We start from the raw sequence: 14,697 nt of genomic DNA, 5'->3' as shown, positions 1-14,697 counted from the left end.
TGCAGTCCTATTCCTTAACTTATATTTTTGGTGGAGATGTCAGTCTAATATATCTATTATTAATTGATGGAACTGGAAGATGGAAATAGTTCCATCTGTGTCACTGACTTAGTCTGGCTTAAATTCCAGTTTGTCTACAAACTAATCATTGATATGTTGGATTCCCATCTCCAGATCAACCCAACATCTAACTTAAAATGCACTTTAAACAAAGTTTGATTTGATTTAATCCTATTCTTAAACTTATATTCTTGGTTGAGATGGAGACTTGAATCCAACATATTAAATTATTCATTTGTAGTCAAACTGGAATTAAAAAGTCAGAGATACATTTCCTTCAAATGTTGATATTTGGTTGTGTTCACAACCAACAGGCAGATATTGAGATGAGAGAGATACAAGACTTCTCTCTCACACTACCTGCGTATGTGCACGGTTTCGCTCCACGCTGTTCACGCTGTTCATGGTGGTCATGGTGTTCATGGTGTGGTAGCTGTTCATGGTGGTCATGGTGTTCATGGTGTGGTAGCTGTTCATGGTGGTCATGGTGGTCATGGTGGTCATGGTGTTCATGGTGTTCATGGTGTTCATGGTGGTCATGGTGTTCATGGTGTTCATGGTGTGGTAGCTGTTCATGGTGGTCATGGTGGTCATGGTGGTCATGGTGTTCATGGTGTTCATGGTGTTCATGGTGGTCATGGTGTTCATGGTGTTCATGGTGTGGTAGCTGTTCATGGTGGTCATGGTGGTCATGGTGTTCATGGTGTTCATGGTGGTCATGGTGTGGTAGCTGTTCATGGTGGTCATGGTGGTCATGGTGTTCATGGTGTTCATGGTGGTCATGGTGTGGTAGCTGTTCATGGTGGTCATGGTGGTCATGGTGTTCATGGTGTTCATGGTGTTCATGGTGTTCATGGTGGTCATGGTGTTCATGGTGTTCATGGTGTGGTAGCTGTTCATGGTGGTCATGGTGGTCATGGTGTTCATGGTGTTCATGGTGGTCATGGTGTGGTAGCTGTTCATGGTGGTCATGGTGGTCATGGTGTTCATGGTGGTCATGGTGGTCATGGTGTGGTAGCTGTTCATGGTGTTCATGCTGTTCATGGTGTGGTAGCTGTTCATGGTGTTCATGGTTGTGGTAGCTGTTCATGGTGGTCATGGTGTTCATGGTGTTCATGGTGTGGTAGCTGTTCATGGTGTTCATGGTGTTCATGGTGTGGTAGCTGTTCATGGTGGTCATGGTGGTCATGGTGGTCATGGTGTTCATGGTGTTCATGGTGTTCATGGTGTGGTAGCTGTTCATGGTGTTCATGGTGTTCATGGTGTGGTAGCTGTTCATGGTGGTCATGGTGTTCATGGTGGTCATGGTGTTCATGGTGGTCATGGTGGTCATGGTGATCATGCTGTTCATGGTGTTCATGGTGTGGTAGCTGTTCATGGTGTTCATGGTGTGGTAGCTGTTCATGGTGGTCATGGTGTTCATGGTGTTCATGGTGTGGTAGCTGTTCATGGTGTTCATGGTGTGGTAGCTGTTCATGGTGGTCATGGTGTTCATGGTGTTCATGGTGTGGTAGCTGTTCATGGTGTTCATGGTGTTCATGGTGTTCATGGTGTGGTAGCTGTTCATGGTGTTCATGGTGTTCATGGTGTTCATGGTGTGGTAGCTGTTCATGGTGTTCATGGTGTTCATGCTGTTCATGGTGTGGTAGCTGTTCATGGTGGTCATGGTGTTCATGGTGGTCATGGTGTTCATGGTGGTCATGGTGGTCATGGTGTGGTAGCTGTTCATGGTGTTCATGGTGTTCATGGTGTGGTAGCTGTTCATGGTGTTCATGGTGTGGTAGCTGTTCATGGTGGTCATGGTGTTCATGGTGTTCATGGTGTGGTAGCTGTTCATGGTGTTCATGGTGTTCATGGTGTGGTAGCTGTTCATGCTGTTCATGGTGTTCATGGTGTTCATGGTGTTCATGCTGTTCATGGTGTGGTAGCTGTTCATGGTGTGGTAGCTGTTCATGGTGTTCATGGTGTTCATGGTGTGGTAGCTGTTCATGGTGTGGTAGCTGTTCATGGTGTGGTAGCTGTTCATGGTGTTCATGGTGTGGTAGCTGTTCATGGTGTGGTAGCTGTTCATGGTGTTCATGGTGTTCATGGTGTGGTAGCTGTTCATGGTGTTCATGGTGTGGTAGCTGTTCATGGTGTGGTAGCTGTTCATGGTGTGGTAGCTGTTCATGGTGTGGTAGCTGTTCATGGTGTTCATGGTGTGGTAGCTGTTCATGGTGTTCATGGTGTGGTAGCTGTTCATGGTGTGGTAGCTGTTCATGGTGTGGTAGCTGTTCATGGTGTGGTAGCTGTTCATGGTGTGGTAGCTGTTCATGGTGTGGTAGCTGTTCATGGTGTTCATGGTGTGGTAGCTGTTCATGGTGTGGTAGCTGTTCATGGTGTGGTAGCTGTTCATGGTGTGGTAGCTGTTCATGGTGTGGTAGCTGTTCATGGTGTGGTAGCTGTTCATGGTGTTCATGGTGTGGTAGCTGTTCATGGTGTTCATGGTGTGGTAGCTGTTCATGGTGTTCATGGTGTGGTAGCTGTTCATGGTGTGGTAGCTGTTCATGGTGTGGTAGCTGTTCATGGTGTGGTAGCTGTTCATGGTGTGGTAGCTGTTCATGGTGTGGTAGCTGTTCATGGTGTGGTAGCTGTTCATGGTGTTCATGGTGTGGTAGCTGTTCATGGTGTGGTAGCTGTTCATGGTGTGGTAGCTGTTCATGGTGTTCATGGTGTGGTAGCTGTTCATGGTGTTCATGGTGTGGTAGCTGTTCATGGTGTTCATGGTGTGGTAGCTGTTCATGGTTTCGTGGTGTGGTAGCTGTTCATGGTGTTCGTGGTGTGGTAGCTGTTCATGGTGTTCATGGTGTGGTAGCTGTTCATGGTGTGGTAGCTGTTCATGGTGTGGTAGCTGTTCATGGTGTGGTAGCCAGGCCACCAAAACAGTGGAGAAGTTGAGCCTTGCGCGTCAACGCTCTTAATTGTTGCGGAAATTGACCCACTACTGTGCTGTTTACTTTCTGCATCTAGGTCACCTCGCTCAGTCTACATTTAAGCTATACGATTCAGCCAGAATGATGAAACCATCCTAGCATTAGATACATCTCTTTTAAATGTTGATATTTGGTTGTGTTGTCACCCAAACACAGTTCAATACTACTTTTGAAATCCAATAAACAGCCCAAATGTAAGGCTATCCCACAAACTAATGTAACAGTACTTATTCAACCTTAGAATGAGTAACACATCCGTGACCACTTCCAGGTTCCTAGAACTATAAATGTCTTCTTATGTAATTATAGAAAGGTATATGTTCAAGGTAGCATGCAAGGGTCCCAGGTCTGTGGAAATGTTCCCAGTGGCTATATTAATCTGCACAGGATCGCAAACAGCATTTATGACTTGCACTATGTACTTTCAATGTCATCTCAACTGCAATCCTTTGTTTTGTTTGTCCCTTTGGCTGTGCTGTTAGATGAAACACAGTGGAACACAAGAAATAAAAAACATCTGACATTGTATTTAACCATTTGAACTTTGTTGTGCTTTTTTAGATGGTTGAAAGCAGTGATAACACATTGGGAATTCTACACACTTACTGCTGTGATTTTTGAGTGGGTGAATAAAGGCCAACATCTCACTGATCAACGTCTCAATTAAATATTACCCACATTTCCACGTTGAAATGACGTGGTGTGCCCAGCGGGAATGCTTCCAGACAGTTGAACATTCACTAGTTCCTTTGCACCAACATTCAGTAGTTCCTTTGCACCAACATTCAGTAGTTCCTTTGCACCAACATTCAGTAGTTCCTTTGCACCAACATTCAGTAGTTCCTTTGCACCAACATTCAGTAGTTCCTTTGCACCAACATTCAGTAATTCCTTTGCACCAACATTCAGTAGTTCCTTTGCACCAACATTCACTAGTTCCTTTGCACCAACATTCACTAGTTCCTTTGCACCAACATTCACTAGTTCCTTTGCACCAACATTCAGTAGTTCCTTTGCACCAACATTCAGTAGTTCCTTTGCACCAACATTCAGTAGTTCCTTTGCACCAACATTCAGTAGTTCCTTTGCACCAACATTCAGTAGTTCCTTTGCACCAACATTCAGTAGTTCCTTTGCACCAACATTCAGTAGTTCCTTTGCACCAACATTCAGATTCTGTCATTCCCTATCTCACAACCTGGTCATATATAGGATAGACTATTAGCACATAGACCAACTCAGGAGTTAACACTAGGCCTCAGAGCTGTGAAGTAATTCAACATGGGCGTCTCCTGTGCTGTGTGTCTCTGAGGCCCCAGCCCCAGTATGGCCCTGTGTAGCCCCTAGTGGCCCCAGGCTAAAGGGCCCTGCCGGGGACCCTGTGGTGATGGTACTGAAGGTGTGTGTGTGTGTAAGGGTGGTGATAGGGCGAGCAGCAGCCAGATGTTCCCCCTGCATTAGGAGCTGACAGGCATGTCATGTCTCCTCCTCCACTACCACAGAGTTCCATCACCTCCCATCTGCTGCACACAATCCCCTGGGACATCGTCCAGTGTACAGGACCACGAGAGAAGGAGGTAGGGCGGGAGACAGAGAGAGAGATAGAGAAGTGATGTTTTCTTTCAGTTCTATGACATCAGGCCCGTGCCAGTGTTGATTCTGGTTGTAGGACTAAAACATATTAGTGTACTTTTGAAGTGAAGCCTAAAATGTAATTACCATCACTCTTTATAAGCTTGATATGAAAGTAAATCAGCATACTTAGCAGCCAAGGTTGAGTATTGAACATTCAATAACATTTAGGAAATATTGACATTTATTTTGCCTTATTTACTGTGGAAAAGGCCTGTGCTATCTGGTATCCTTGGGACGTCCCTACCCCATTGGAGTAGACTTGTAAAATGGTTAAGGTAGGGGTTAAGATTAGGGTAGGGGTTAGGGTTAGGTAAGGTTATGGTTAAGCTTAGGGTAGGGGTTAAGGTAAGGGTTATGGTTAGGGTTAGGTAAGGATAATGGTTATGGTTAAGGTTTGGGTTAAGGTTAGGGTTTAAGGTAGGGACTTCCAAAGTACTCGGGATAGCAGTGACCCTGAGGAAAGGGCTCAGTGCAGTAGCCTACTAGGGATTATTCCTCGTTCTCTTGATAAACACCTCCACTTACTGGCTGTTCTGGCAAACTACACCTCTATTATTCCTAACTACTACTGGCCATCAAAACCAAGGCTCAGACCCATTACCTTCAAAATGAATCTTTCTTTCTCTCCTTTTCTAAGAGAACGTTTTAGAGAGAACCAATGTGATGATTCCATAATGATTAGATGGAAGACCAGAAAGAAAACTAGGCGATGTAATGGTCAGTAAAATATTGTTTTATTTAGTCAGGGTACAACTGTGACATTGGTAATCAGATAGAAAAAAAAACTAGCTTTTCAAAATTAAAGCTAGGGGCATTTAATATAATATTTATTTGTTTTAAAACACTCGTCATCCCCTTCAATAAATCCTCATCTATATTTGTTTTTTACAAAGACAACATACTGTGACAAGAGTGTACGGCGACAGGACGAAACAAACATGTGTTTGAATGCTCGGTCAGAGGAGATAGCAGACACAGACAGACATAGGTTGTAATGCACTACGTAGGGAATACAGTACCCGTTTGGATGCAACCGTAGCCCATACACACATCGCTCTAAGGGACGGTATAATGGGGCTATCAAGGCAACCGGGAACTCGAGGCCAAATCATGACGTTAGTGATCTTCAGGTCGGAAAGTCAGCACTCTAGAAAGATGCCAGTGTGTCCAACTTGAAATTTCGAGTTGGATGACCGTAAAAAAAAAGAAATCCTAGTCGGAGCTGTTTTTTCCCCCTGAGTTCCCAGTTGACTTGAACGCGGCATAAATCACACCATGGGGGGGTTATTCTATTTTTAGTAGAAAAATTTAACCAAATGTAACTTGCTAAATGGTCTTTAAGGTTTACAGAGAGTTACTATAGTATAGTAAAGTAAAGAACTATGGCGTTGGACCAGAGTGTTGTTCGATCAGAGGTTTTATTTAAGATTTGTAGCGTCACAACACAGCAAAAAACATCAACACACCAGTCGAGCAGATTAGGCAGGAATCTTTGCATTCTGTATCTGGGTCGTTCCATCTCAAGAGGTTTTAAATAAAAACATTACTATAGTAAGTACCTATTATGTGCCAAATAAAGTATCAGGGTTGATGATTTCATCTTAAATCAGTCATGAATCCCCATGTGACAGGGGGAATGGAAGATTGTTGTGAGGGGCATGTGAATGCAAGCTTTAACTTGTTAAAACATTTCTAGCCAGGGCTATCTGTGGGTAAAAGGCTTGACGCGAAATCCTTGACCCGCTCAGTTTCCCACCACAAAACACTAGAAAATGGCCAAAAAGAGTAGAACCAGCTCACCTGCTTTCACACTATGATTTGACTATAAGATGTTCAATGTTTCTTTTGAAAAGGAATAGTTTCACCATTTTGAAAACCCGAGTTCAGTTCAGGTAACAGGGTTGACCTTAAAATGAGGGACGGACGTAAATTAATCACATTAAATCAATAATAATCTTCAGAATCGACTTTGTCAAAGCAACAAAACAACTAGGACTTTACAATGATGTTGAAAACTTGGGAGAAATGTTGGGTTTAAGTGGGTTCAAATCTTCCTAGCAGTAACTGAGGGTGCACGAAGGGACATGCCAAAATACTGATATTTTGGCACTTTGGCACGTTATTCCTTATAAAGATATTGAATTCTCCATGTGGTCTATATTAAAAGGGCACTTCATTTAATATAACAGACTTTTCAGATTCAATATTGGTGCACAATTTCTACATAAAATGCAAGAGGCTCTATTTTGGTGGAACGACTCATCTGTCGTTTTGTTCATAAATGCACATAAAGGGTTAACGCAGAGGCCGAGGCTTTAGAACTAGCACCTGTTCTATGGTAAGGGAATGAGTTTTATTTAGCTAATAGCCTTTCTCATGCAGCATTCTATTATCCATCACTGTAGGGACAGTACATCACCTCCTACCCCAGGCTAGAACGGAATGTTTACCTGTGAGCCACAGGAGAACCCATTTAATGTCCCACACTCCATCAGAAGTGGGCAAGCATAAAAACACACCGAGGTTAGTAGTAGCACCTAGTGGCGCCATTTTTGTAGTTCTTTGTCAGAGTACATCAGTGTTTAGCTGAGTGCGTTTTTTAAACTGGGACAAACCCAGCACATACTTTCAGTCGACTCATAGAGAAAGGGGCCCCTATACGTCCCTCATAGTAACACAGCCATGCCAATAATGTCCTCTAGTAGAGAAATACACATCTATCAATCAACCAAGCCTTCTTAACACAACCAATTAATCAATCAATTGTCCCTCAGCATGTCCTTTTGGACATGGGGGTCACCCTTCACTCCATCCCTGAATGAAAGCCCCCCCATTGTATCCACTACGAGAAGGGCTCTCATCAACAGCATTACATCAGTTCCTCCGAGGGATAAATTAGGTGGATGCATGTGGGGAAGGGGGATACCTAGTCAGTTGTACAACTGAATGCCTTCAACTGAAATGTGTCTTCCACATTTAACCCAACCCCTCAATCAGAGAGGTGCGGGGGTCTACCTTAATTGACATCCACATCTTCAGCGCCCAGAGGCTTAACTGCCTTGTTCAGGGGCAGAAGGACAGATTTTTACCTTGTCAGCTCGGGGATTCGATCTAGCAACCTTTCAGTTACTGGCCCAATGCTCTAACCACTAGGCTGCCTGGAGAGTCTTCAGACGGGCAGACAACCCCAGCTAACAGAGTATAACAGTATTCCAGTATAACTGGAAAATGTAATTGACTCTTCCATAGACTCTCTGGGCTTCAAATGTTAGGAAGGAGAACTTAAACATGTTCTTGAAACCACTGTGCTCAGAAATGGTGAGTTGAGCAAAATCCAAACATTAGGTTCAGCGTACAGGGTCCATAGAGAAAAGAACTTTAACACAGGGTAGCCTAGTGGTTAGAGTGTGGAGGCGGCAGGTTAGCCTAGTGGTTAGAGTGTAGAGGCGGCAGGGTAGCCTAGTGGTTAGAGTGTAGAGGCGGCAGGGTAGCCTAGTGGTTAGAGTGTAGAAGCGGCAGGGTAGCCTAGAGGTTAGAGTGTTGAGGCGGCAGGGTAGCCTAGTGGTTAGAGTGTAGAGGCGGCAGGGTAGCCTAGTGGTTAGAGTGTAGAGGCGGCAGGGTAGCCTAGTGGTTAGAGTGTAGAGGCGGCAGGGTAGCCTAGTGGTTAGAGTGTTGAGGGGGCAGGGTAGCCTAGTGGTTAGAGTGTAGAGGCGGCAGGGTAGCCTAGTGGTTAGAGTGTAGAGGCGGCAGGGTAGCCTAGTGGTTAGAGCGTAGAGGCGGCAGGGTAGCCTAGTGGTTAGAGTGTAGAGGCGGCAGGGTAGCCTAGTGGTTAGAGTGTAGAGGCGGCAGGGTAGCCTAGTGGTTAGAGTGTAGAGGCGGCAGGGTAGCCTAGTGGTTAGAGTGTAGAGGCGGCAGGGTAGCCTAGTGGTTAGAGTGTAGAGGCGGCAGGGTAGCCTAGTTGTTAGAGTGTAGAGGCGGCAGGGTAGCCTAGTGGTTAAAGCGTTGGACTAGTAACCGGAAGGTTGCAAGTTCAAACCCCCGAGCTGACAAGGTACAAATCTGTCGTTCTGCCCCTGAACAGGCAGTTAACCAACTGTTCCTAGGCTGTCATTGAAAATAAGAGTTTGTTCTTAACTGACTTGCCTAGTTAAATAAAGGTCAAATAAAAATAAAGATCACCACCACTCTTCCTCACAGCAGAACAATGTTTTGTGTTCACAATCACAATTTCCTTTTAGGGAGAAACAAAAAAAACATTGAGAAAATGTTTTCATTTAGTCCGTGTTTTCCATTAGAAAGAAACTGAGAAAGTTATATTAAGTTCAAGTTCACATTGTTAAATAAGCACAAGTGTTTTTTACGTAACGTAAGAACATTCATGTTTTGTTAAAAAGCCTCAGGACTGAAGAACACAAAGTGAGGCTTTCAAATTACTGCAACGATTCTTCAATAGTCTTGCTACTTTATTCTGGATAAAGGGATAGGCTCTGGCCTTTATTCTATACCATTCCACTCTCTCTCTGTCCCCACCCCCTTCCTCTCTCTCCATCCCTCTCTCCCCCTCCCTCTCTCTCCATCCCTCTCTCCCCCTCCCTCTCTCTGGTAGGTTGGGTGTGTCAGATTCGTCCATTGCCATGGGTGCTGCCTCTCCTGCCGTGAGGGGTGTAGAAGAGGTCAGAGGGACCGCAGGAGGTGGTAGAGGTCAAGCCACAGGCTTCACAGGCCAGGGCCAACTGTCTCAGAGCATCCAGAGAGTCTGCCTTGGCACCATGCAGGAGATCACACTGACCCTGTAGAGGGAGCGATGGAGGGAGAGAGAGAGAGAGAGAGAGAGAGAGAGAGAGAGAGAGAGAGAGAGAGAGAGAGAGAGAGAGAGAGAGAGAGAGGGAGGGAGGGAGGGAGGGAGGGAGGGAGGGAGGGAGGGAGGGAGGGAGGGAGGGAGGGAGGGAGGGAGGGAGGGGGGAGGGGAGCGATGGAGGGAGCGAGGGAGGTAGGGAGGGAGGGAAGGAGAGAGAGGGAGGGAGGGAGGGAGGGAAGGAGAGAGAGAGAGTGAGGTAGGGAGTTGGAGGGAAGGAGAGAGGGAGAGAGATAGAGAGGGGAGAGAAAGTAAAAGAGAGCAAGAGAGAGAGAGAGAGAGAGAGAGAGGAGGGAGGGAGGGAGAGAGAGAGAGAGAGGGAGAGAGAGAGAGACAGAGAGAGAGAGAGAGAGGGTGGGTGTTTATATAATATACAGCAGCGTAAATGTGTCCAAGACATTTTCCCCTTGGTGACAAAGTGTATTGTGCCTCCATGAGTACCTTGAGGACAGTGATGTTCCAGGTGAAACTCTCCAGGGCTTTACTATGCTTGCGCCCCTTCAGCCCCTCCTTCTCTCCCAGCCTGGGCAGCTCCTCATGAAACTCCATTCCTGAGACGAGACAGGGACAGGTGAACGAGACAGAGACAAAATTAAGAGTCAGTGAGAGCTGAGGCTAGCGATAAGTAACAGAAAGACAATCCATATCATTCAATTTGAAAAAATGTTATTATGTAATTTAGCTCAATTAAATGTCACACTTGAGCAGGGGATAAAAATAAATTCACTTTTTCCATTACTATCCTTTTGTCTCAAGCTCTTATGTGAGTAGTTTCTCTCCTTTTAAGGCTCATGATCTAGACCGACATCTGGGGTAGATATACGTTTATTAGTATGGTAAATCAAAGCCAGCTATTTACTTTCCTCTCTCCATTTCTCCCATATAGGGCAATGCACTTGAGCCAGCATATCTCTTCTGACAGGGGTACACAATACAATATAAAAGATGGACCTCTTCAATCACACTTCAGTAGAACACTTAAGTTATTAGAAGTTACAAGTTAGTTATTATTATCACACTGCTAGATTCCTGAATATAGGATCCAGGGTTTGTTATTACTGTGGCTGGTTAGACATTCATTTTATATTCCTCCATCTGTCCATCCATCCCCTCCTCTCACCCTCTCTCTGAACCTGTGCAATCCTCTCCTGCACAGCGTCTGCCTTCTCAATCAGCTGCTTCTGGGCTGAGATCATCTGGAAGGGACAGACAGACACTGGATGAGCGTCTGGACAGACAGATAGGCAGACAGACAAGATGAGCCTCTGGACGGACAGACAGACAGGCAGGTAAGCAGACAGACCAGATGAGCATCTGGACAGACAGACAGACAAGATGAGCCTCTGGACGGACAGACAGACAGGCAGGTAAGCAGACGGACCAGATGAGCCTCTGGACAGACAGACAGACAAATACATTGAGTAACTAATTTCATTCTCAATAGATGTAAATCGTTTACTTGCTGTTTGAGGTGAAGAAAACATTACTTTGAGAAGCTCCACAGCTCTTTAGTGGTGGTGCGTTAAGCCAATCAGAAATACTATCAGATCCTCAAATGGGCACATTTCTATACCTACATTTGTGTGCAGACCAGGTAGCCTATAGGTCTACTACTATGTGTGCAGACCAGGTAGCCTATAGGTCTACTACTATGTGTGCAGACCAGGTAGCCTATAGGTCTACTACTATGTGTGCAGACCAGGTAGCCTATAGGTCTACTACTATGTGTGCAGACCAGGTAGCCTATAGGTCTACTACTATGTGTGCAGACCAGGTAGCCTATAGGTCTACTACTATGTGTGCAGACCAGGTAGCCTATAGGTCTACTACTATGTGTGCAGACCAGGTAGCCTATAGGTCTACTACTATGTGTGCAGGCCAGGTAGCCTATAGGTCTACTACTATGTGTGCAGACCAGGTAGCCTATAGGTCTACTACTATGTGTGCAGACCAGGTAGCCTATAGGTCTACTACTATGTGTGCAGACCAGGTAGCCTATAGGTCTACTACTATGTGTGCAGGCCAGGTAGCCTATAGGTCTACTACTATGTGTGCAGACCAGGTAGCCTATAGGTCCTCTCGCCCTCTCTCTGTCCTCTCGCCCTCTCTCTGTCCCCTCGCCCTCTCTCTGTCCCCTCGCCCTCTCTCTGTCCCCTCGCCCTCTCTCTGTCCCCTTGCCCTCTCTCTGTCCTCTCGCCCTCTCTCTGTCCTCTCGCCCTCTCTCTCTCCTCTCGCCCTCTCTCTGTCCTCTCGCCCTCTCTCTGTCCTCTCGCCCTCTCTCTCTCCTCTCGCCCTCTCTCTCTCCTCTCGCCCTCTCTCTCTCTCCTCTCGCCCTCTCTCTCTCCTCTCTCTGTCCTCTCTCTGTCCTCTCTCTGTCCCCTCGCCCTTTCTCTGTCCCCTCGCCCTCTCTCTGTCCCCTCGCCCTCTCTCTGTCCCCTCGCCCTCTCTCTGTCCTCTCGCCCTCTCTCTCTCTCCTCTCGCCCTCTCTCTGTCCTCTCGCCCTCTCTCTGTCCTCTCGCCCTCTCTCTGTCCCCTCGCCCTCTCTCTGTCCCCTCGCCCTCTCTCTGTCCTCTCGCCCTCTCTCTCTCCTCTCGCCCTCTCTCTGTCCTCTCTCAGTCCTCTCGCCCTCTCTCTGTCCTCTGTCTCAATTATATCTCTCTCCTAGTCATCTCTCCATTTATGGGAGGAAACACAGCTGGAGAGGAGGATGTGGGCTTGACACCACTCTCTCCCCATGCGGTCCCTACCATATCATAGTGGCTCAGTAGTTTGCGCGTGGTGTCAGTGATGCTGCCCAGGGCCTCCAAGTGGGGGTAGCCGTCCTTCAGGGTCATGCTGGCCCCCGGAGGGCCCTCTGGGGTCTGAAGCCGCGTGGCCAGGGTCTGGATGCACTGCTTCAGCTTGGCCACTGGGGGGAGCCCACAATGCTCCTTGAAAGTCATACTGGCCCTCTGGGGGGGAGGGGGGGCAGAGAGACAGAGAGACAGAGGAGGTCAGATGCAGGATATTATAGGTATATACGGTCAGGTGTTTTTTTCTATCCATGTGACCTGAAAAAGTCCAGACTAAGAGAGGATAGGAAATCACAGCAAAAAGATAAGGTGGAAACTCAGACCACACATACAGTATACATCAAGTCAAGCACAGATTATAACACATAAAACACCTCTTATTGTTTGTGAGAATGGTCAGGTTCAGGTCATTCTAAATCAGGTAACGAGGCACTTGGGTGAGCCCCTTAATACCTAGGCTAGGGTCACCGAGGAGAGTAGACATGAAGGCATCCATGCTAAACATTTACTGTACTAGCTAATGTGTTTGGAAGGGAGGGGGGAAGGGAGGGAACTTACTGGGCTCTCTCAGAGTTATCTATTGAGAGATCAGACACACTGCCAAAAAACACTGGGAGATCAGACACCCTGGCCAAAACACTGGGAGATCAGACACACTGCCAAAACACTGGGAGATCAGACACACTGCCAAAACACTGGGAGATCAGACACACTGCCAAAACACTGGGAGATTAGACACGCTGCCAAATCAACAGGACCAGCACTCCCATTAGTGATTACCACAGCCCACCTGAGATCAGAGTGGGTTGGTTGTGAGTGTTTTTGTGTGGGCGGGGGCAGGGGCACACATTATGATTAATAACAGACTGTGGCAGATGGCAGAGAGAGACAGACAGAGAGAGAGAGAGACAGACAGACAGAGAGAGAGAGAGAGACAGAGACACAGAGAGAGAGAGAGAGAGCGAGAAAGAGAGACAGAGAGAGAGAAAGAGAGAGAGAGAGAGACAGAGACACAGAGAGAGAGAGAGAGAGAGAGAGGCAGAGAGAAAGAGAGAGAGAGACAGAAAGAGAGAGAGAGACAGAGAGAGAGAGAAAGAAAGAGAGAGACAGAGAGAGAGAGACAGATGGAGAGAGAGAGAGAGAGGCAGAGAGAAAGAGAGAGGGAGACAGAAAGAGAGAGAGAGACAGACAGATGGAGAGAGAGAGAGAGAGAGGCAGAGAGAAAGAGAGAGAGAGACAGAAAGAGAGAGAGAGACAGACAGATGGAGAGAGAGAGAGAGGCAGAGAGAAAGAGAGAAAGGACAGATTGAAGTATGTGGACATATATGTGTGTTCGACTGTGTGGGTGGGTGTGTTAGTGCTGCACAATTAATGGAATTCACATGGAAATCACAATATTGACATGTGTAATATCCATATCACAGAAGCATGCAATATTTCTTACCCCCTTTTTTTACCCCCTTTTCATGGTATCCAATTATTAGTAGCTACTATCGCTACAACTCCCGTACGGGTTCGGGAGAGACGAAGGTTGAAAGTCATGCGTCCTCCGAAACACAACCCAACCAAGCCGCACTGCTTCTTAACACAGCGCGCATCCAACCCGGAAGCCAGCCGCACCAATGTGTCGGAGAAAACACCGTGCACCTGGCGACCTGGTTAACATGCACTGCCCCCGGCCTGCCACAGGAGTCGCTAGTGCGCGATGAGACAAGGATATCCCTACTGGCCAAACTCTCCCTAACCCGGACGACGCTAGGCCAATTGTGCATCGCCCCACGGACCTCCCGGTCGCGGCCGGCTGCGACAGAGCCTGGGCTCGAACCCAAGGTGGCACACTGCGATGCAGTGCCCTAGACCACTGCACCACCCGTGAGGCCAGCATGCAATATTTTGAAATGCCACTCAGCATTTATCTTTCTCTCCTCTTGTGGCTGCTTCCCACACACAAAGCCCCGCCCCGTGTACCTCAACCTGCACAGTTCCTCCTCCTCACTGTTAGATTCACTCTAACATTTGCATGAGGTTCTGTTAGGTCAAGTGATGTCAACACATTGTTCCAAACAAGAACAATGCTGCTTTCCACTTTGCTTCTTAATATAAATCATGTTATTTCTATGATTCCAACAGTTCATCCAAGTGTTTTGATCTATATTGCAAGTCACTTTAATAGATGGAACACTAGTCATTTTAATAATATGTTCATATTTGGATTACTCATCTACTGTATTTTAGTCTATGCCACTCTGACACTGCTCGTCCCAAACTTTATATATTCCTTCACTTTAGATTGTCTGTATTGATAGATATTACTTGTCAGATATTACTGCACTGTTGGAGCTAGAAACACAAGCATATAGATGTTATTGCATAAACACAGCAA

The 14,697-nt window shown here is 46.5% G+C and overlaps 1 protein-coding gene across 1 annotated transcript in view; it reads right to left on the bottom strand.

Moving 5' to 3' along the window:
* Nucleotides 1–8,749: 8,749 nt before the first annotated feature.
* LOC112224870 (inactive phospholipase C-like protein 1) overlaps nt 8,750–14,697 on the bottom strand; it is a 131,012-nt gene continuing 125,064 nt past the window's right edge. Inside the window, exons 7-10 of the mRNA XM_042306619.1 lie at nt 12,270–12,473; nt 10,643–10,718; nt 9,964–10,073; nt 8,750–9,457 (exon numbers count right to left, since the gene is read on the bottom strand). Coding sequence (XP_042162553.1) covers nt 9,284–9,457; nt 9,964–10,073; nt 10,643–10,718; nt 12,270–12,473 — 564 coding nt within the window. The 3' untranslated portion in view covers nt 8,750–9,283. The remainder of the gene's footprint in view (nt 9,458–9,963; nt 10,074–10,642; nt 10,719–12,269; nt 12,474–14,697) is intronic.

The sequence above is a fragment of the Oncorhynchus tshawytscha genome, linkage group LG26, assembly GCF_018296145.1.
Source record: "Oncorhynchus tshawytscha isolate Ot180627B linkage group LG26, Otsh_v2.0, whole genome shotgun sequence".
Lineage (NCBI taxonomy): Eukaryota > Metazoa > Chordata > Actinopteri > Salmoniformes > Salmonidae > Oncorhynchus > Oncorhynchus tshawytscha.
This window is presented reverse-complemented; position numbering and strand designations above follow the sequence as displayed.